Source organism: Marmota monax, unplaced genomic scaffold (genome assembly GCF_021218885.2).
Source record: "Marmota monax isolate L192 unplaced genomic scaffold, Marmota_monax_Labrador192_F-V1.1 WCK01_AAM20220418_F8-fsc00190, whole genome shotgun sequence".
Classification (NCBI taxonomy): Eukaryota; Metazoa; Chordata; class Mammalia; order Rodentia; family Sciuridae; genus Marmota; species Marmota monax.
In genome coordinates, this window is record NW_026693010.1 from 2,894,968 (window position 1) to 2,916,628 (window position 21,661).

Genomic DNA, 21,661 nt, shown 5'->3' on the forward strand with positions numbered 1-21,661 from the left:
ATTACCAAAGGTCAGAAAGAAAGTGGATTATTAGCAAGGCCGAGGAACCATTTCGCATATTCTGGAGGGGGCACAACAAACTAATCGGGGCACAATGAGTTGGCAACCCCCCCCCCAGTCCTAAAAGCCCCTAAATAAACAGGATTCTGAGACAACATCTCACCACTGATGTCTATAAAACAAAAACAAAAAAAAACACCACAACTTCCCGGAGACGGGGTACTGAGGCATGGTCCCAGCTGGATGCCTAGAAGCCCTAAGGAGCAAGAGAGGCGGCCAGGTCCCACGCCAAGTCCTCACCGAGACGGGTGTAAGGACAGGGCTGCGGGGCGCCCCGGCAGCAACTCGCAGCTTGGGAGGGGACCTCAGGGCGTCGCCAAGCTGCTCAGAGTAACGTCCTCCAGCGAGGAGCGGAATAAGCTGCGTCGGTTTTTCTGCAACACCCAAGTTTCTGCATTCTCATTTCTGGGTGACAGAAAAGCGTGCCGACGTAAGGCGGGAAGGAGCGGGGCGTTCGGGTCCCAGGAGGGTACCGCCGCGGTATCAGCCAGACATCCCACCACACAGCTTCACCGCCTCCCGCGGGAGTTGGGCGGGTCTGCGAGAGGAGCCTAGGGATCCTGAAGGGCGGGGCGGGGCCAAGTCGCCGAGGGGCGGAGCCTGGCGTCCTCGGAGACGGGGCGGGCGGGGCCTCGGGCGCTCGCTGTGACGCGCAGCGACGCGCCGAGTCGCACGGGCGCCGCGGCGGGTACGGGCGAGGGCGGACGGGCGGACGGGCGGACGGGACGGCGCCCCCTGCGGCCGGGCCGCGGGCTCCGGGAGGGGCGGGCACCGGGCGGGTGGGCCCCGTGCGGGCCGTGGGAGCCGGGGCGGGCCGAGGCCTCGGGGAGGGCCGCGGCGGGGGCAGCAGCGCCCGCCGCCGCGCGGCCCCATGCTGCTGCCGCTGGCCTGCCTGCACGGGCGGGTGGCGCAGTGCCTGACCTCCCTGCTGGTGCTCGCAGAGCCGCCTCCCAGGCCCCGGCGCGGCGCGAGGACGCGCGGCGCGACACCGCCGAGCGCGGAGGCCGCCCCCCACGCTCTGCGCACGAAGATGGCCGCGGAGCTGTATCCGCCAGCCGGAGCGGCCGCTGCTGCCGCCGCCGCCACCGCCACCGACATCGCCAACAGCAACGCCGCTGGCGCGGCCACGGGCAGGAAAGCCAGCCCGCGCAGCCCGCCCCGCCCGGCGCCCGCCCCGCCACCGCCGGCGCCCGCGCCGCCCGCCCCCGACAACAACAACCCTGAGAGCCCTAACTGGCAGTCCTTCCATCCGACGCTGCGCGAGAGGTGAGCCGCCCGCACGCCGGCCCGCACCCCCCCGCGGCTCTGTGCGCTCCCCGTGCAAGCCCTGTGCCTCTGCGCTTGCAGGAACGCGCTGATGTTCAACAACGAGCTCATGGCAGATGTACACTTCATCGTGGGGCCGCTGGGGGCGGCCAGGCGGGTGCCCGCTCATAAGGTGGGTAGAGGCACAGCTGTCCCTGGGCTGGCCTGTAGCTGGACAGATCCTTCCCAGGCCTGCCTTACTGCCCTGTGGCTCACGAGATTCTTTTCCAACCACAGTACGTCTTGGCAGTCGGCAGCTCTGTCTTCTATGCTATGTTCTATGGGGACCTTGCAGAGGTCAAGTCCGAAATCCACATTCCTGACGTGGAGCCCGCGGCATTCCTGGTCTTGTTAAAGTAAGTGCTCTGCTTGACGGGCTGGAAGGATGGGGTGGTTCCTGAAGTTCCCCGGGAGGGCACACACACACAGGAGCCCATAGGCTCCTCACCCAGGCCAGCTGGAGCAGGCCCCCTCCCCCGACGCAGGTCCCTGCCCTGCCCAGGTACATGTACAGTGATGAGATCGAGTTGGAGGCTGACACGGTGCTGGCGACTCTGTATGCTGCTAAGAAGTACATTGTGCCTGCGCTAGCAAAAGCCTGTGTCACCTTTTTGGAGACAAGCCTGGAAGCCAAAAATGCATGCGTCCTGCTGTCCCAGAGCCGGCTGTTTGAGGAACCTGAACTGACCCAGCGCTGCTGGGAGGTCATTGATGCACAGGCTGAGATGGCCCTTCGGTCGGAAGGCTTCTGTGAAATTGACCGGCAGACCCTGGAGATCATCGTGACCCGTGAGGCCCTCAACACTAAAGAGGCAGTGGTCTTTGAAGCTGTCCTGAACTGGGCTGAAGCAGAGTGCAGAAGGCAGGGCCTGCCAGCCACCCCCCATAACAAGAGGCACGTATTGGGGCGAGCCCTCTATCTGGTCCGAATCCCAACCATGACTCTGGAGGAGTTTGCCAATGGTGCTGCCCAGTCAGACATCCTGACCCTGGAGGAGACCCACAACATCTTCCTGTGGTACACAGCTGCCAACAAGCCCCTCCTTGACTTTCCCCTGACCAAGAGGAAAGGCCTTGCTCCACAGAGGTGCCACCGCTTCCAGTCTTCTGCCTACCGCAGCAACCAGTGGCGGTACCGTGGGCGCTGTGACAGCATCCAGTTTGCCGTGGATAGAAGGGTGTTTATAGCAGGTCTGGGCTTATACGGGTCCAGCTCTGGGAAGGCTGAGTACACTGTAAAGATTGAACTCAAGCGGCTGGGGATGGTCCTGGCTCAGAACCTGACCAAGTTTGTGTCGGATGGATCCAGTAACACCTTCCCGGTCTGGTTTGAGCACCCAGTCCAGGTTGAACAGGACACCTTCTACACTGCCAGCGCTGTCTTGGACGGCAGCGAGCTTAGCTACTTTGGGCAGGAAGGGATGACGGAAGTACAGTGTGGGAAGGTGGCTTTCCAGTTCCAGTGCTCTTCAGATAGTACCAATGGGACAGGGGTCCAGGGTGGGCAGATCCCAGAGCTCATCTTCTATGCCTGAGATTGTGAGGGGCCTAGAGAGGGTGAGCCCCCCCCAGTAAGTGCAGGGGAGGTGTGGGATGCGTGGGATGCTGCCCAGGGCCTGACATCAAAGGTTTCCCTTTCTTATTCAGCCCAAGTGTGGGAAGTAAGAGCTTTTTCTGTTCGGCCTGAGCCTAGTGGCCAAGTCTTGAGTGTCTCCTATACACTGGAGTGCACACTGGAGGCAGAGGGCAGACTGGGGACTCAGTGTAGGACCTGGCCAAATCCCACACAGTGGTGCTCAGGCTTTGGATGCTTGGATGTGCCTCCCATCTTTTTTGATTCCATGAGGTTCCAAGCTTACCTTGAGACCTTCCCCTTCAAATCCAAAACTACTGAAAAGTCACTTAAAGTAGTTCATCTATTTAAGTGGATTTTCATAATAAAGGTTTCACAAAACGAAGAGCCCAGTGTAGATCAGTGACTATAGCACTTGGGACCTGGGCCTTCCCTCACACAGCTGGCATTGTTGGGAGAAAGCCTGTGGCGTTGAGCAGGGCAGAGTGGTTACCCAGGGGAACTCATCTGTCCCTCAGGGCGTTGCTCATGGGCTGGCTTCCCCTCTCTGGTTATGGCCAGAGCTCTATAGGACAACTGTCTGGCTGTTTCCACTTCCCACAGTATCAGTGGCACCTCAGACAAACCCTTTGCAGGAGACAGATTTGGTGCTAGGCCACTGCTCCCTGCTGTGGGGTGTACCAGGGTGGAACTGACTCTAGGCACTGGCCTTTGTCCCATGCCAGCACTCCATGGTACTTGCCTGACCTCCAAAGGGAGGGGTGGCCCTGTGGGCAATGCTGTGGCTTCTAGGGCATGGATTCAGCCCAGTGTGCACTAGACTGTCCCACTGACCCAACACCAGGGGCCCAGCCCTCCACTCTGGCCCAGGTGGTTCCTCTTCACCATAAGAAGACAATGCCAGGTGCTGATGGGCAAGCCAAGGAAACCAGTCTTGGTAGAAGAGTTTAGAGAGCACCTGCCTCCTAGAACCACCCCTCATACCGTCTGTGAGAACACCCTGCCTTCTTAAAGGCGTCTGGTGGGCAGGTGTGTTCCTCAAACCTGTTCAAACAAGACGGGCTCCCAGCATGCTGCGCCACGTGCCCTTTCCTCCACGTATGCTTGGTCTATACTTGGCACTGTGCCTTCTGGTTCTGTACCAGCAGTATAGCCCGGCTCTGCTCCTGAGAGATTTTAGGAGTCTTGCACTTCTGAGGTGGCATCCCTCCCACCCTGCTGGGCACCCTGGCATGCCAGATCTGAGAGGCCCTGCAGAACCCCACCCAGGCGCAGCATACCTATGGCTGGTGCGTTGATGCAGAGCTCTCTCGCCAAGAGCAGAAATGTCTTCCCCAGCACGTACACATTCACCTGTGGCAACAAGAGCACAGCCAGAAATACATTAGTGTTTTAAGAAAAAGTTTGGTTTCTTTTAAGAATCCATGATCAGAGCCGCCAGCTGGCCAGTGGAGCACGCTTCCACCCATGCCTCAGAGCCAGCCATCTCCCCTGACCTCCAGGTAATGGAGACTCCCTTCTTCCGTGTTAACTACCTAGGCTCCACTCCATTGTCCTGCCAATGACTGCATCTGCTTAGAATGCCCCACCTGGAGGGTGCCCTTTGGTGTGATGGAGCCGTGCACAGTGCACTCATTCAGAATCAAGACCTGCTGGCAACACGTGGACGTGCGACACTTCCTTGGCCTCAAATGCCTTGCAGGATCCTATCTGTTCCTCCACTGCTCCCACCTCAAGGCCTGCTGCCCTGCTCTCTTCTTGACACATGCAGGGAAGGAGTCACAGGGAGGAGGACTGTCCTGGGGGCTGCCTGGTGGTGGGAGCACCATTGCTTGTCAGAATCTAGAACCTCCCAGGACATGGCTCAGCACTTGGGTGCAGCCAGGCTCCCCTGGGGAGCCCAACGTTGACCAGAGGCACAGGCAGGCTGTTGGGAGGATGCTTCTGAGTGGGAAAAGATGGGTGGGACAAGCCTTTGTTATCTTGAACAATATGCAGGGCAGGGAAAGCCCAGTTCCCACCCTAGGCCCATGCCAGGGCTTTGGTGTCAGCCTGAGCTTGTGACACCTGTTCTTAGGCTTGTCCCTGGAACTCCCAGGCTTCACAGGTGTGATTAGTCTGGTCCTTTTGCCTTCCCAAAACAATTCCTCATCTGGCTCAAGCCCAGCCCTGGACAAGGCCTCTTTTCCTGCACAAAGGTGATTCCCCCCAACCCCCCAGGTGTTTACAAACTTCAAGGGCAAGACCAGGGTGTCTACATTAGAGGCAGGAACTGGAGGGAGTGCTTGGGACATGTCAGCTCTGGGAGCCTGTCCAGTTGGGAAGGCCAGGGCTTGGCTTCCCCGTCCAGGCAGTGGGTGACTATTCACTGGTCACCCCCAGTCCTGGCTGGATGCAGCTGTCTCCAAAGTGCCCTCTACCCTAAGGGCTGGTGGCTTGCAGAATACCTTCTAAAAGAGCTCCACCATGTGTTTCCAGGGTCCAGGAGTTCCTGGGGTCTCTCGCTGAAAGGTGGTATGTGTGGACATGTGGTATGTGTAAGTGCACGACGGTGTGGGTACATATGCCTGATGTGAGTACATGCACACCTGACGTGTGATGTGTGCACATGCACAGTGTGTCCACGTGTACTGGCAGCAGTGTAGGCACACCCTTCACAAGAGTACTCCCGCCCTTGTTCTAGACCCCACCAGGATTCCTGTGCAAGTCACTTCCGTCCTCTGCAAGGACATCCAGGTCCCACTAGAAGGCTGATTTCTACCTGTCCACCTCATAATCCCAAATGGATGAGACCTGAATGATGCAGAAAAGAGGTCTCTGAAGGGGCTTCAACAGGAAGTCAAAGATTTAAAAACTATGCATGTCTGGGCAAACACTTGTAATCTCAGCTACTTAGCTACTCAGAAGGCTGAGTCAGGAGGATTACAAGTTCAAGACTAGCCTAGCAACTCAGTGAAACCCTGTCTCAAAACAAAAAGGGCTGAAGTTCAATCCCCAGTGCCACAAAAACAAACAAAAAGCTACGCATGTATATATATGCACGCAGCTCTTCCCAGAGATCCCATGTTAGTCTTGAAGGCTCAAGCAGTCCTTGAGGAAAACAGGTGCATATCACCACACCGAGATTCCAGAGATCCTGCTGTTTATGAGTACTGTTTATTAGAAATTGTCCCCTAATAGTTTTTTAACAGTTCATTCTCCTGAGCTTGTGACTGATGGCTCCTCCTCTCTATGGACAGGCAACATAGGCTGGACACAGCTAACCAGCCCTCCCATTAATCCCCCAGGCTGGAAGTGCATTCTGCATCCAGACCACTGTCATGGGCCTTGGCTTGGCCTCTGAGAGGCTGTGCATCTGGGCAGGTGAGCACCCTTTGCCACAGGAAGGGATTAAGAGGTCTTCCTCGTGGGCCCATGGGAGGACCCAGACGGTTTCCTGCCCAGGAACACCAGGTCCCTTCACACAGTCCCAGCCAGGGGGTCACTGATCTTGAGTTTTATGCTAAGGAGAGGTTTAACCTTTAGGATGCATAAGCAAGAACTAAAATGACATCTAAACTCAAGGTGGTCTCTCGACTTCAGTCCTACTAACCTTTCTTCAAAGCAGTCAGCCCTTGCCAGAATCCTGAGTGAGGTCCTCAATGACCCAGACAAGTGCAAATATACCTGTCCCTTGAAATGCCAGTCCCACCCTAGCTCCTGGGGGCAGAGGGATCTCAGAGGAACAAAGGTATGAGCTGTAGGCCCCTCCAGCGAAGGGCCCACCTTGCCAGTCTCCTCTTGCTGGCTCCTCACACCAAAAGCTGCCACATGGCCCAGCCTCCTGCAGGTGCCAGGCCTTGCACTTGGCTTTGCCCATGAGCTGTTAAAGGTCAATCAGTGGGCTGGGGATATGGCTCAAGTGGTAGCGCGGTCACTTGGCATGCGTGAGGCACTGGGTTCCATCCTCAGCACCACATAAAAATAAATAAGTGAAATAAAGATATTGTGTTCAACTACAACTAAAAAATAAATATATTAAAAAAAAATGTCAAACAGTATCGTGTCCACCCTGGCTATGTGACTCCCTGTCCTGCGTGGGAACCTCAGCCCTCACTGCCCACCTTCTGTCTTAGCAAGCTGGTTGTTTTCCCACCGCACAGGCTGTGAAGCCAGAGCCAACAGGCATATCCCACTCTGCATTCAAGCAGTGCCCAAGTCACTTCTGTAGCTGTCTGGCCCTGGTGCCCATCTCTCCTAGGAAGCCACCAGGGTAAAGCCAGGGTCATGGCCTTGCCTGGATCTGAGTGCAGTGCATGTGAAATGTGGAGTCACTGGATCATCGCAATCCCAACAGGTCATGTTCAGTTTTACCACAGTATTTCAGCAGTAGCTGCTGAGAGATACCATTTATGAAGACATCTGGGAGGACAAAAATACAAAGTTCCATCTGACCCAGGTGGAGGTAAACTGCTGATTACTATAGGAGGGCACTGAAGCCCATGCACCAGTGGCCTACAGGCTCTCAGGACCCTGGGGGCACCCCAGAAGACTTCTCTTTAATGTGGCATCCTCACAGTGCCATCAGCTTCATTTTTTATGACATCTCTTTCCCGGTCATCAGTAGTGATCACCACAGGCCTGAGGGCTCTGCCACAATCCAAGTCATGGGCTAAGGGCCTTGAGTCAGTCCCCGGCTAGCCCCTGAAAGCCATCAGTGGGGACACAATGTGGGGTCATGGGGCCTGCTCACACTGTGAGCATCTCTGGGAAGATCTTCCCACAATGTTCATTTGTTTGGAAACAAGCAATCAAACAAAAATTGCTTTCTCTGAGCTCAGAAAGCACACATGAATTTTCCCATAGTTTAAGACACATACATGAGAGTCCAATTTTTTCCTTTGCTTTTAAGGAATCTCCATTTCCTAAGAACAAAGTTCACATGGTTCTCTCCAGTGGTTCTCGTGCTGAGCCATCTGAGCCCTGAGCAGCACCAGGACAGCACAGTGACCCTCTCCCACCCCTGCAGAGCCAGCCTGCAGCACCTGAGCCTCTCCACCCTGCAGATGGAGGCTTCCCACTGCAACAGGCAGCACAGAGTACCTCCATGTGGAGGTGCAGGCTATGCCCATCAACCCTTCCAGTGGGGAAAGTGGTCTACCTGGAGCAGGTCGCTGAGATCAAGGAGCATGTCTGCAGCCGGAGTTAAGGAGCATCTTCATGAAAACTATCAGAACTGCACCTCCAGGGGCTGAGCCTAGTCTGCCACACCTAAGCTCAACACCTGATCAAGGAGGCTGAGGTGGCACATCAGGCCTGTCTGAACCTTCCAATCCCCAGGTGCTGAGGGAGGACAAGGGACTGCAAGAAGAGGTGTGGAGCCAGGTCAGGGGAACCAGAAATGGCAGGGGCTTCATTATGATCCTCAGGAGGACAGGGCCTTCACAGAGCAGCTCCCGTGCACCTGCCCACTCAAGTGTCCACTCCATGGAAGGTCTTCTGCCCACAACAGCATGGAAATGTGCAAGCCACCACAATCATGCTCCATTCCTCAAGGACTTGCTCAGTGCCTGCCAGGTGCCAGCACACACAGACTCCTAGGAGATGGGTACAGGCTGGGGGTGTGTATTTCAGTGGTAAACTGTTTAACAGGTACAAGGCCCTAGCTCTGCCTGCAGCACAAATAAGAAAACAATAATGCCATTCAGTGTCTGCTGTCTGTTAGCTAAAAATCTAAAACTACAACAACAACAACAACAAAAAACAAACCTTAGGGTGCTGAGTCTAGCCTAGAGCAGGTGTCCACAGAAAAGTCAAGAGGACTCAGATATGCAAGGGAGGACCTGACACCACCATTCCAAGGCCCCAGGGGACTAGAGAGGGTATTGAAGGCAATGACGCACCTCAGGATAGAGGAGTGGGACCACCAAGTGCCCAAGGAGGAGGACAATCCAGCACCCATACTTCTGCAGGTCCCTACTGCTCTGAATGCCAGCCCAGCTCACAGCACAATCTAGAGCAGAACCCAGGGTGCTCCACCACAGCAAAGGTCCCAGCACTCAGCAACCTGCCCTGCACTGGCTGTGCAGGCACTATGTCAGGGGGCACAGGGGCTCTGAGCACCACTACCTGCATAGCACCAACACTTGCTATCGACAGCCCTGAGGCCCACTGCCTGCGTTTGGAATCCCAGGGCTATGGTATTCCAACACTGGGGCAACTGTCTACACAGTCCTGACACCCACTATCTATACAATCATGGTCCCTGCTTGCCAGGGAGGTATTCAGACTATCCTTCCTCCATTTTCTTGCAATGGCAACTGAAACTAGGAATCAACCAGGAATTTAAAAAAAAAGGTGGGGGGCTGGGGCTGGGGCTGAGCAGTGGAGCGCTTGCCTAGTGTGTGTGAGGCCCTGGGTTCCATCCTCAGCACCACATAGAAATAAATAAAATAAAGGTATTGTGTCCAACTACAACTAAAAAATAAATATTAAAAAAAAAAAGAATCAAGGAACCAGGGCAGGGGCTGGGCAGCAGCAGCACACTTGCCTGGCATGTGTGAGGCCCTGGCTTCGAGTCTCAGCACCACATAAATAAATAGATAAAATAAAGGTCTATCAACAACTAAAAAAAAGAATCAAGAAACCAAACTCAGAGGTTAACTCCTATTCCTGCTCCACCCTGCCACCATCGTGACTGAGGATCAAACCCAGAGGTGTTCTACACTAAGCTGCATTCCCAGCTCTTTTCATTTCTATTTTGAGACAGGGCTGCCCACCTAAGTTACCCAGGCTGACCCCAAACTTGTGACTCCTGCCTCTGTCTCCCAAGTAGTTGGGACTACGAGTGTGCACCTCCACATCTGGCTCCCACTCCTGGTCCAGCATAATTCCCAGCCCTCACCAGAAGCTGAAGTAGAAATAGCCTCTTGGGACACCAGAAACCATTCTTCCTGCCCACCCAAGTGAACAGTGCAGCTGGCAGAGGCTCCAGAAACAGGTTCCCCTGAGCTACCCTCATTCCACCGCTCTGTGCAAAAGCATATAGCTGGCTGTAATGTTTAAGACTGTCAAAGAGGCATGAAAGGCATGATGGCACAAACTTGTGATCCCAGCGACCCAGGAGGCTGAGGCAGGAGGATCGCAAGTAGAAGGCCAGTCTGGGCAACTTAGCAAGACCCTGTCTCAAAATAGAAATTAAAAAAGACTGTGGGTATAGCTCAGCAGATTGAACCCCTGGGTTCAATCTCCAGTACCAAAAAAAAAAACACAAAAGAAGAAGAAGAATGTGAAAGGGAAGAAGGTTTGACTCAGAACCTCCTTTCCAACTTTTCTGAAACAGAACCTGGTGGGCCCCACAACGGCCAAGTTCTAACAGATCCTGAACATAATCTGGGGTAGGGTCAGTCTCCCCAGAACATGGGTCTCACAAGGACCCACTCCCGTGTCGTGAATAGCCTGCCCTGCTCCTGCACACTACCCAGGGCTACCTTCCTGCCAGCCCTAAGCTGCAATGGAGAGCATGTATCTGACAAAACTGATGTGGGTCTTGTGGGTGCCCCTTCCTGGCCCACTTCGTCTGTCCACAGAAGAGCCAGTGCGTCATGACTCCACTGTCCGACTCCTACAGTGCACCAGATCCAAGAGCCACAGCTGGCTACGGCAACCCACCATGAGGCTTCCTCTGTATAATCCTGCACATCACTCTTTCTATGACATGTGAAGTCTGTGAAGTGCCTACTCAAAGCCTCTGCTCTGAACAGAGAACCTCCTTCCACGTGGCCAGGCCACCAGATTCAGAGATGCTCAGCACAGGCCTCTCCTGGCCCCATCCCACAGCCTGTGCCAACACTGCCATCTGCTGGGAGCGGTGCAGGAAGGGCCCAGACCAGATCCCACTCAGCTGCACGCCACCAGCAGGTGCAGGGCCCTGAGGCCACTGACCACTGGGCGGGCAGGGATCTCAGGGTGCAGTTACAGGGCCCAGTCACGGGTTCGGTGGTCACTATACCTGTAGCCCTGGGATTCCAAAGGCATTTGTGCGGCCCAGCAACCTGAGGGCCGTAAGGGGCAAGCTACATGGAGCACAAATGCCTTTCACAGCCTCGGCCTCCCTCCGCCTCCCAGGTTAGCTGTGCTCACAACCTGGCAGAAGCAGCCTCCTCGGCCAAGAACAACGGTAACAGCGGAGAGCCAGAGACACCGCCACTCTGCCTTCTCCTTAGGGCAGCTGCACTACCCAGCATACCCAGTCTCATGGCAAGGCAAAATTTAGAATTCAGGAATATCTAAATCAGCCAGACTCAAGATGAAGCCACTCCAGTGAGCCTACCCTGTGCACACAGCTTCCTACACGGCACTCCCTGAACAGCACAAAGGCTGGGCCTCTCGGAGCCAGCTCTGTAGGAGGAAAGAGCTGTGTGTGCATCTATGCATTCAGAAAGAGTGTGTCAGCTGGATGCTGCCACAGTCCGAAGCAGGCTGGACCAGCCACCTCGGGCAGGTACACCCTGGCACAGGTAAGGAGGATTAAATCCCTTTGGGAGGAAAAATGCCCACTGTCTCCACACTTTCCCAGATATAGACAAGACCAAATGAACAAAAACCAAGCCATACACAGCCACAGAAGATCTGAACACAGAATACAGAGGGCTCTCATACAGCTGAGATGAGATGGAGAAATTCAGCAAAAAAAGGGATTCCGACAAGAAGGACCTATTGACAAATAAGCACTGAAATTACAAACATCTAAAGAAACGAAGGTCTAACATCTGTGTAACTGAAGTCCCAGAGAAGGAAGAGAGAGAGAGAATGGGACAGAAATGATGTTTAATAAGACACTACCCAAGATTTTTCCCAAACAGACCAAAAGATATCAAGTTACAAATTCTAGAAGCTCTACAAATAACAACCTGGGTAAATAGAAAAACATATCTAGGTACATCAGAATCTAGCCCCTGAAGCTAAAGACAAAGGGACTTCTTCCAAAGCAGGTGGTGATCAGAGACAGTGACCTTCACAGTACAAGAGTCCTCACAGGTGACCTCAACATGAATCAAGCAAGGCCAAGGAAAACAGAACAACAGCACAAAACACTAAAAGAGTAGAGCCGGACTTCCATGCCCACTGAAAACATTTTTCAAAATTGAAGAAAAATGTTTTGTTTTGTTTTTTTTGTCAGCAGACATACTAAAAGAAACACAAAAGGGGTTTATTCAGAGGAAGGAAAACAACACCAGGTCAAAGCACAGAAACATAGGTAGGAATGAAGAGCCCTGGAAAAGGCCAAAATTGGGTCAAGCTAAAGGAATCCTAACACCTTACAGCAGCAGCAATGATCAAACAAGGGCATGGAGATTCTGCACTGCTTGGGAAAAATCGGCATTCTCCTTTAAGGTAGACACAAGTCAAGGACCAGGACACAATCTCCAGGGCAAGCACCAGGCTAATAACAAATAAATATGCGACCAAGGTATTTGGAAGAAAAACAGAATAATAAAAATTTGATTACCCTTAGAGGTGAGAAGAAAGGGGTGGAAGAAAAATTGGTACACAGAAAATATAAAAAGAAAACAGATTTAAACTAAATATACCAATAATCATATTAAATTTAAATGGATGAAATTCTCCAATTAAAATTAAAAAAAGACCAAGTCGGATGCAGTGGCCTGTAAACCCAGTGACTCGGGAGGCTGAGACAGGAGAATCACAAGTTTGAAGCCAGCCCCAGCAACTTCTCAAGACCCTTAGTAACTTAGCAAGACCCTGGCTCAATATAAAGAATACAAAGGGCTGGGGATGTGGCTCAGTGGTTAAGCATCCATATCAGTCCCCAGAACCCAAAATAAATTAAACAAAAATGCACAATTTATGCTTATAAAAGAACACATTCTGAATATGTCAAAAAGGACTGAACTGGGCTGGGGATGTGGCTCAAGCGGTAGCACGCTAGCCTGGCATGCGTGCGGCCCGGGTTTGATCCTCAGCACCACATGCAGACAAAGATGTTGTGTCCGCCGAAAACTGAAAAAAAAAAAAAAAAAAAGATTCTCTCTCTCTCTCTCTCAAAAAAAAAAAAAAAAAAAGACTGAACCAAGTAGAAAATGGTTAGTAACACCAACATCAAACAAGGCAAATTCAAGGGGAAAGTAGTTGAGGGACATTTTATCATGTTAAAGACTTGGCTCCCCCAGGGAGGTGCACAATCCTGGATTTGTACCTTCCCGCTAACACTATATGGAAACCTGACCAGATCAAAGGAGCAGTGGGAGACTCTACCCACCTCTTTCAGAACAGTGAGGGGTCAATGAGAACATGCAGCATGGTGCACCAACTGGAGCCCAGGGCACTTAGGGGCACTTGCCAACTGCAGACACATGGAAACCACCAGGTAGACTGCTTGCGGGGCTGCCAAGCACCTCTCAACAACCGGGAAAATGTGGGAATTATTTTGTTCTCAAAACCAATTAAATTACACTAGAAATTGATAATAAAACAGGTAGTAGAAAATTCCTAACTCCTTTCAAAATAAGCCATATCCTTCTAAAGACCTATGAATCCAAGAGGGACCAGCAAATGAAAATTAGAAAATTGTGGGGAGCCTGATGCACCATGGGGATCTGAAAGATCACTGTAGTCTGGCACAGTAGTGCCATGACTCCTGACTCGGTCTTTTCCCCCTCTCGGATAGCAAGGAGGTTCTCTTTGTGGGGCCTGCCCCTGGGGTTGAGCTACACTCACCTATTCTTTTGTAATCCTACCCCTTTGCCCTGTTTGGGATAGAATGTTCCATGGAAACTCCCTCTGTGTGTCCCGTTCTCTTGTTCTGCCTTTGGGTGTGGCCTTCCTACATGTCAGTCAATCTCCTGACGGCAGACCTGACCCCTTGCTTCATTAGAATGGCTTCTTCCCAATAAAAGGGTTCAGGATGTTCGCTACTTACTTAATGACCCAAAGAAAAAGGTATTTCTCTGTCTCTGTGTGGTTATTTCGTGCATCCAGACTCAAGATGAAGCCACTCCAATGAGCCCACCTGAGTGTTTAGTCACAAGATGTGACAGAAAATATACTAAACTGAATGGTAATAAAAATATGACAAATGGAACTAAACTCTGCTTGAAAAATGTCATCTTGAAAGCTCATGTTAGAAAAGAAAGGCAAAAATCAAAAACCTAAACATCTGTTTCAAGAAGCTGGAATAGTAAAAATTAAGCCCAAGGAAAGGGGAAGAAGGAAAGAGCCACCATCCAGCAGCAAAGCCTAAGCACACAGCACAGGTTCTCTGCCACCGAGGGGACCCTGAAGCACGCTAGCACCAGCACATGGGAGCACCTAGTGTTCCCAAGACCAGCAGCATGAGGACACACAGCTCGGTCAAGGGAGATGCCCAGATAGGCAAATACAGAGGCAGAAGACTGCTTAAGGCTAGTGGCTTTTTATTTTATTTTATTGGTGGTGCTGGGGATTGAACCCGGGGCCTTGAGCATGCGAGGCAAGCACTTTACAAACTGAGCTATATCCCCAGCCCAGCTTTCTATTTTTATTTAGAGATATGATCCCACTAAGTTGCTTAGGGTCTCACTAAGTTGCCCAGACTGGCCTTGAACCTGTGATCTTCCTGCCTCGGCCTCCTGAGCCATTGGAATTACACATGTGTGCCACTGTGCCAAGCCTGGGTTTCTTTTTGAGGTCAATTCTAAAATTGACATAACGATGGCTGCACAACTCTGGAAATGAACTAAAAAACCACTAAAATGTAGGCTTTAATGGGTGACTAGTACAGTGTGTGAATTACAACTCAACAGAACTCTTAAGAAAAAAGAAAAAGAATAAAAAACACTGACAACCCCCTAGCAAGATGGATAAAGAAAAAAGGCAAAATCCCCAGCTTCGGGCATGAAAGAAGTGAGAGCTCTACGACTGTTAGGGACACGGAGAGCATATCCAGGAGAGCGCATCCAGGGGCATCAAGGATGATGCCAGGCAGGCGTGACAGACGCCCTGCAGAGCACAACCCAACCCAAACAGAAACCAGAAAACACAGTCTGGATAATCCTAGGTCTGTGGGAGAAAGTGAATCCGGTGTAAAAACTTCCTACAAAGGAGACGAAGGCCCAGACGGCGTCAGTGCCACCTTTCCGACAGTAAGGAACAACTTAGGCTGGGTGGCACACGCCTGGGACCCCAGCCACACTGGAGGCCAAGGCAGGATGGCAGTTCTTTAGGCCGGCCTGGGCAACTTGGCAAGGCCGTATCTCAAGATAAACTAGGAAGGGTGGGGGTGCGGCTCAGTGGTGGAGCATGAGAGCAAAGCCCTGCTCCCAACCCCAGGTCCACCAAAAAAAACCAGAAGAAACACCTCATGGCCTGAACTACCCAGACAGCAGACAGGCGCGCCCAGCACCTCTGGAGCCCTGCTCCTGTGATAACCACACTGACAAGGACGTCATGACACAAAGACAAGCACAAGGCCACTGCACGACCCATAGCACGAGATACTAGGAGGTGAGACCCAACCATGTGAAGAGGGGGCACCAGGACCACGGCTAGGTGCGAGAGGGTCGCTGTGACTTACTTAATGACAATTAAGGGGGCCTATATAATCGTACCAATATGTACATGAGGTGTGTATGACGAGGTATCTTTCACGACAAAAACTCTTAAACAAAAACGCGACATCTTTAACCTAAGAAAGAGCCACCTGCAAAACCCCAGAGCAGGCGATGGTGGGGAGCAGAAGCACCCCAGGGACAGCAGCACTGCACAGCAGTCCCGGGCATGCAGAAGACAAGAGAGCAGACAATGGGTGAAGAACTGCAGTTCTTGTAGCCCCAGAAACTTGGGAGGCTAAGGTAGGAGGATCATTAAGTTTGAGGCCAGCCTCAGCAACTGAGACAGACCCTGCCTCAAGATAAAAGTTTTAAAAAGGCATGGGATGTGGCTCAGTGATACAGCATATGTCTAGTACTGGCCTGGATTCAATCCTTGGTAGTGAAAAACAACAACGAAAAGTAAAGAACAAGTAGAGAAATAAAGGAGATCTGCTGACTGTTTGGATGAATTTCACCTCTCCCCAAAGATCTATAGACCCCACTCAATACCCCAGGATCTTAGAGAAATCAATCGTCTGATTTGAAAATGCACACATAAGAAAAAAGGACCCCATGAGGCCAAGACGCCTCAAGGCAGAGCAGACCTGCACCTCATGCCACAGACACTGAGACACCCTGTGTGACGGTCGTTCTGAAATAACTTGGCATTGGCACTAAGCACGGGCACAGACTGAGAAAAGGGGCAGATGCTGGCACCGGGCACATCTGCGAGGCTCACGGTGGTGAGGCAGGGAAAGGGTTAGCAGAGCAGGCAGGACACCTGGCTCCTCCAGGTCAGGCCGGCTCCTGTGTACCCAGGGAAGACCCGTGGTGAGGCGCCTGCTCTCTGGGACCCAGACCCCCACCAAGAAGGGCCTCAGTAACTTGAGTGCGCCAGGGAGCGCACGAAGAGCAGTGGACACCTAGTGCCTGGCCAGGACCGGGTCGGGGCAGCTCCCTCAGCCATGGAGGTCCACATGAACCCCCAGACAGCAGCTGCTCCCAGGCGCCCCTCCCTGGGGAGCTCTGCCTGCTTGCTTTCTGCTACCCTAATAAACCCCGTCACTTTGCCCTCGCTCTCGTGTCTCTGGGTTTCATTCTTCAAATTCACAGGCTCAGAGCCCACCCCACACTCCATGCTGCAACGGCAGCACCCCCACTGAGCAGTGGGACAGGAGGTTCTCTGCTGTGACTGCACCATGTCATTGCACACCTGGGCAGGAAGAAGCCTCCTTCCTCAGAAGGCAAAGACTTTTTTTTTCCAGTCTTTTTTTTTTTTTTTTGGTGAAGTTCTTTTTTTTTTGGAACTCTGGGGGTCGAACCCAGGGCTTTGCCACTGAGCTACATCCCAGCCTGGCAAGGACTTCTTAAATGGGGTGCAAAAACATTAACTATAAAGGAAAAGATGAATAATTGGGTTTTGTTAAATTGAAGAACTTCTGTTCCTCAAAAGATGCCACTGAGAGGTGAAAAGGCAATGGGAGTGCAGGGATGCTTGCCTAGGCCACATGGACAATGGGCCGCCGGCCACTACTACTGCAAACGCTCAGCTCTGGGGCAGAGCGCCCAACTGCAGGACCCAGGGTGGGCATACGGCCATTGTCAGTGGACACTGGCAGCCAGGATATACTGACTAGCAGGGCTCAAAGTCCTGAGCCCACAGCTGGGCAAGCCAGAGACGTGCAGTCCTTTCTGTGCTGGCCTTCGCAAGCGTGACAGGGCAGGGGCTATGCCTGCTGGGTGGGGCTCCTCCACAGGCTACCATCCAACTGTACTGTCCACTTAGAAAATGTAAACCCACTATTCTTGAGGAGGCAGGCAGAAGGAAAAGCGAGAGGTGCTATGGGAGCCTGGCGGCAGAGAATGGGAAAGGGAGCCCTGAAGCACTCAACTGACCCAGAACACAGGGCACTAGGAACACGATAAAAGTGCCCTGAGCCACCTCAGGATCCTGTGCGTTCAGGTCAGCGGCAGATTTGAGTCTTTGCTTCCGGGGCAAGCCCAGCCAGGCTGGCCCCAGGTGGGACTTGTCTCCTCTGGGGACTGGTAGTGGGGGCCAGCAGGTTGTGGAGCAGAGGGAAGGGTCATGTGTGCAAGACAAGAATGAAAGACAGGCGGAAGAGGAAGGAGTGAGCTTGAAAGCCTACATCCTGCTCTTGTCCTTCCTGAATAAGAACTTCCTGTGTCTCGCCACCAGCCCAGGGCCATTCCTGCCCACAGGAATAGAGTAGAGTAGAGTAGATAGGATAGAGTGATAGGAGAATCCCAGGTGCCTCTCCAGGGCACCTGTTCCCTGCACAGTGAGCTCACAGCACAGGACTCCCCCAGGTCCCACTGAAGGTGGTGTGGTGATGGGTCAGGTGGAAGGCACTGCTCCCCCTGGCTGAAAGGAGCATGCCCTGCAGGACCAGGCATCCCACTGGCAGTGCTGGGGGGGGGGGGGGGGGGCACGAGGACCGCAGTCTGGCTCTGCACACCTCCCAGGGTGTGGCTCTCATGTGGAAGCCAAGCTGAGCCAGTCTGTGAGCCCAGCCAGATGGCCTCACTGCAGGAGCGGCCAGGATGAAGAGTCATGCACGCTGTGGGCAGCGGGAAGGGAGAAGACAGAGAGCAGCGACAGACAGAGGTGCACCAGTACAAGCAGGACAGATGGGCACGGTGCTGCCATCAGCTTGAAAAGGAACAGAGAAGAGCGAGCCACACCTGTCTCCCCATCTTCCCCCAAAGCACCACCAAGACAGGGTACACGGGGAAATGAGAGGTAGGCCACCAGACACAGCTACTAGAAGTACTGAGGAGAGCAAGGCTGGAGGGTGGGGCCCAGCTAGGCCACTACAGCCCAGAGGGGCTGGGACGCTGGCCTCAGTGCAATGCCCAGCCTGGGGGCACAATGATATCTTTAGCAGGGTCGTGAAGTGAAAGCGACATGCTCCCCAACTGTGCAGCGGCTTCCACTTCACCTGCAGAGCTCTGTGACTGTCACCACTGCCTGGACACAATTCCATGGTTCATCCCGTACTTCATCTTCATGGCTCACGACACTCCTGGTACAGATACACTGCACCTGGCTGATCATTCACCAAGAGGATGCTTCGGATGGTCCCAGATCTTGGCTACTGTCAACACTACAGTATTTGCACTGTGTGGACACAGGCTTTTGTGTCAGGTAACACCTGGGAGTGGGCTACTGTGTCCGTGGGAGGCGTGGCCTCCCAGAGCACCACACACTGCTCCTCCCACCAGCAGCACACAAGGCACAGAGCCACACTTTACCTCAGGCTGCAGGACACTTGCCTGTTCTGCTGCTCTCTATCACCTCACCCCGAGCTGCTCACTTTCCAGAGCAGTCAAGGATGCATTTTCTGCACAGGGCGAGAGGAGGGTTGGGGTGGCACGCACATACACACCTAGATGCCCCCAGGCTTTTGCAGTGTCCAGGCTGGCCACCCTAGGGTCCTGCTTCCTAGTCTCTGCACAGTGATGCTGCTGCTCCTGCCTCCAGGCTAAGAGTCTTCTCAGCACAGGATCTGCAGAGGTGCTCAGCCCTGGCAGAGGCAGGGCTGTGGCAAAGTTGTCATGCAAGCTGGGCTCTGCTCCTAATGTGCACAAGGACTGTCTGGGTGTTCATATCATCCCTTAAAGCAATTACACTTTATACCCCGTGGAGAGTGGTGACTTGGATCATGGTCTCTGCCTCATGGCTATTACTGCACTTATGCTGGGAACTTCCTGTGCAAAAGGTACAGGAAAAGATTGCCCAGTTACCATGGTGATGTCCTGCCTGAGGAGGTCCTATGCAAGTCATGGAACTATCAGTCTTGACCCTGAGTTCAGACACCAGCTGGTAGAGATAGAGAATTATTAGTGCAACAAGATAATTATGATTGCTTGCCAGTACTTACACCTTCAAGACTGCCTGCTTTGAAGAAATTTTCTCACAGAAACTTTCTCACAGGTTTTGATGATAAAACTTATATAATGAATGTGCTGAGCTGGCTCTGGGTCATTGTTCCTCCATCTGAGGATGGTGTCCCAGCTTTCGCTCTATAAGTGTTTGTCTTTCTTAATCCCCCATTGCTCTTCAACAGTTTCTAAGATCCAAAGGTTTCTAAGTGGGTTGCAACAATACACTGCAGGCTAAAATGATAAATTTCCAGCTTTTAAAAGGACATTTTAAGGACAGATTCTGAAATTTGCTGGGCAGGTAGTGCATGTCTACAATCCTAATAACTCAGGAGGCTGAGGCAGGAGGATCACAAGTTCTAGGCCAGCCTGGGCAACTCAGCAAGACCCTGTCTCAAAATAAAAACTAAAAGGTATGCATATAGCTCAGTGGTAGAGCAACCCCAGGTTCAATCCCTAGTACCAAAAAAAAAAAAAAAAAAAAAGATTCTGAAATTGAAGTTTGCCCAATCAGAAACAAGCCACACATCTACCAGCAGGGCATCCTCCTCACCTAGGAGCGGACTAGGGGTCCACCACTGACAAGTGGGCCAGAAGATGCCACACCTGTGGAGTGTGGGATGGGAAAGAAGAGCTCCTCAGAGCACCAGAGAGCTCCCGGAAGCAAGAAACACGAAGGCTGCCAGAAGGTGGGGCCTAGGCACCACCCCAAAGCAAAAGTGGAAGAGAGGGAGAGCACCTGAGGCCTGCAGTGGGGCAGGTGCAGTGAGCACAGGAAGCAGAAGCAGGAGACTCGAGGCAAGTCCAGGCCCAAAAGCAGTCAGACGGAGGTGCCCAGGAGTCACAGCCCTGAAGACAAGCAGAAGATGCTCAGGCCTATGGGGCGAAGCAAAATAGTCACACCAAGAGTCAGGGCTCAGTGGGGCACCAGTGCAGGCTGGGAATACTGGAGCAAGACGCTGGGCAGCACCCTGTGGCCTGTGGGACACATTTGTCACTGAAATTCTGTAATCCATCATTTTCACAGGCTCAGAGCTCAAAGCAGATCCTTTCTCAGGGAGCCTTCAGAGAAAATGCCCTGCAAAATGAGGAGAACATGACCAGGGACCCAAGGAAAGAGAAGAATCCCCAAAAGGCATTGCATGGCAGACAGTACAGGATGGGGAGGTTGAGGTGCCCTGGTTTCTTCAGGACCAATGACTAGACTTCCCAATGCACGTGTGCACGTGCAGAGGTCAGGACCAGATGCCTGTGAGGGGCAGGAGCGGGGCCAGCAAACACTGCAGGCCACCCCCTTCCTCCTCCAGCCCCAAGTCTGCAGGGACAACAAGCCCAGTCTGGTTACATCTAATTTGGCAGCAACACTCCACCTCCTTAAACCAGAGGAAGACACCAAAAATGGCACCCAAGTACAAGTCAGTTCAAGATCAGAAGAAAATCCAGGACATGGTTTCCAGGAGTCGGCAGAACCCTGGCTCCCCTGACTGCAAAAGAACAGGCATCTTGCTTCCTGGTCCCTCAATTCAGTAAAAGAAAGCCTGGGGTCAACTGAGAATGGTGATCCAATGAGGTTATCTGCCAGTTAATACCAGCATCAAGTTCTTGCAACTACTGAATCATCCAAGGAAAGCAACCAAGAACCAGCATGGAGTCTTCTGGGGGGCTCCCTGGACAAAGGATACGTGGTGTGCCCTCTGTCCGGCAAACCAGGTAGAGGCAGGCAGCAATCACGTGGGCCATCTTCCGGCCTCGGGTCAGGTGCTTGCTCACGGCCATCTTGAAGAAGTTGAAGGCTGTGTCTAGGCAGTGCTGGTTCAGCTGCAGCTGGCTCCCCAGGTGGTGGATGTGGCGCCTCCCTAGGACACAATAGCAGTGACTTACCAAGATGCTGCCACTCAAAACAACTCTGGTTAAAAAGAAGCATCACGTAACCACCTTAGCAATTTAAGAGTAATCAGATTCGACCTTTTCCTAGTAAGTTTTAAATTCACTTTGTGTAGATGTGTCTAATTGATTTTTATATATGGACACTGTAAAGGGAATTTCCTATGGTTTTCATATCGGTGAAATCCTGTTTCTAGCCCTGAGTGGTAGCTGTGAAGAGGCTCCCTGGGTCCCACAGGTTCAGCCTGGTACTACTTCCTGACTGCCTATGCCCTGAGGTGGAAACACCCCTTCTCCCACAGCCATGTGCCCAAACACCATCTCCACCCCACAGCGCTGGCTGACTGGCTAGAGGAGAGAGCAGAGA

The 21,661-nt window shown here is 52.8% G+C and overlaps 2 protein-coding genes across 13 annotated transcripts in view; one reads left to right on the forward strand and one right to left on the reverse strand.

Moving 5' to 3' along the window:
- The window catches only part of Brf1 (BRF1 RNA polymerase III transcription initiation factor subunit), a 64,099-nt gene that overhangs the window by 24,197 nt on the left and 18,241 nt on the right, over positions 1-21,661 (reverse strand). For 6 of the 8 annotated variants that reach the window (XM_046453210.2, XM_046453208.2, XM_046453207.2 and 3 more), the window contains exons 3-5: positions 21,093-21,266; positions 8,079-8,110; positions 4,219-4,291 (exon numbers count right to left, since the gene is read on the reverse strand). In XM_046453210.2, coding sequence (XP_046309166.1) covers positions 4,219-4,291; positions 8,079-8,110; positions 21,093-21,266 — 279 coding nt within the window. The remainder of the gene's footprint in view (positions 1-4,218; positions 4,292-8,078; positions 8,111-21,092; positions 21,267-21,661) is intronic. The other 2 variants (XM_058582289.1, XM_058582288.1) reach the window with 2 other exon arrangements.
- On the forward strand, positions 882-12,944 carry Btbd6 (BTB domain containing 6). 5 transcript variants are annotated; one of them, XM_046453215.2, is made up of 4 exons: positions 882-1,326; positions 1,408-1,498; positions 1,603-1,721; positions 7,830-12,944. In XM_046453215.2, the coding sequence occupies exons 1-4, from the start codon at positions 932-934 to the stop codon at positions 8,170-8,172; spliced, it is 948 nt and encodes a 315-aa protein (XP_046309171.1). In that variant the 5' UTR covers positions 882-931; the 3' UTR covers positions 8,173-12,944. The 5 variants fall into 5 exon arrangements, with proteins under 5 accessions (XP_046309171.1, XP_046309173.1, XP_046309172.1 ...); XM_046453217.2 differs by lacking the exon at positions 7,830-12,944 and adding an exon at positions 4,478-7,403 and having other exon boundaries at positions 892-1,326; XM_046453216.2 differs by lacking the exon at positions 7,830-12,944 and adding an exon at positions 1,851-2,089 and having other exon boundaries at positions 895-1,326.

Coding starts and splice junctions, on each gene's coding strand:
- Btbd6 (XM_046453213.1), top strand. CDS start 932: ATGCTGCTGCCGCTGGCCTGCCTGCACGGGCGGGTGGCGCAGTGCCTG. Junction 1,327..1,407: donor CATCCGACGCTGCGCGAGAG/GTGAGCCGCCCG, acceptor CTGCGCTTGCAG/GAACGCGCTGATGTTCAACA. Junction 1,722..1,867: donor GCATTCCTGGTCTTGTTAAA/GTAAGTGCTCTG, acceptor TGCCCTGCCCAG/GTACATGTACAGTGATGAGA.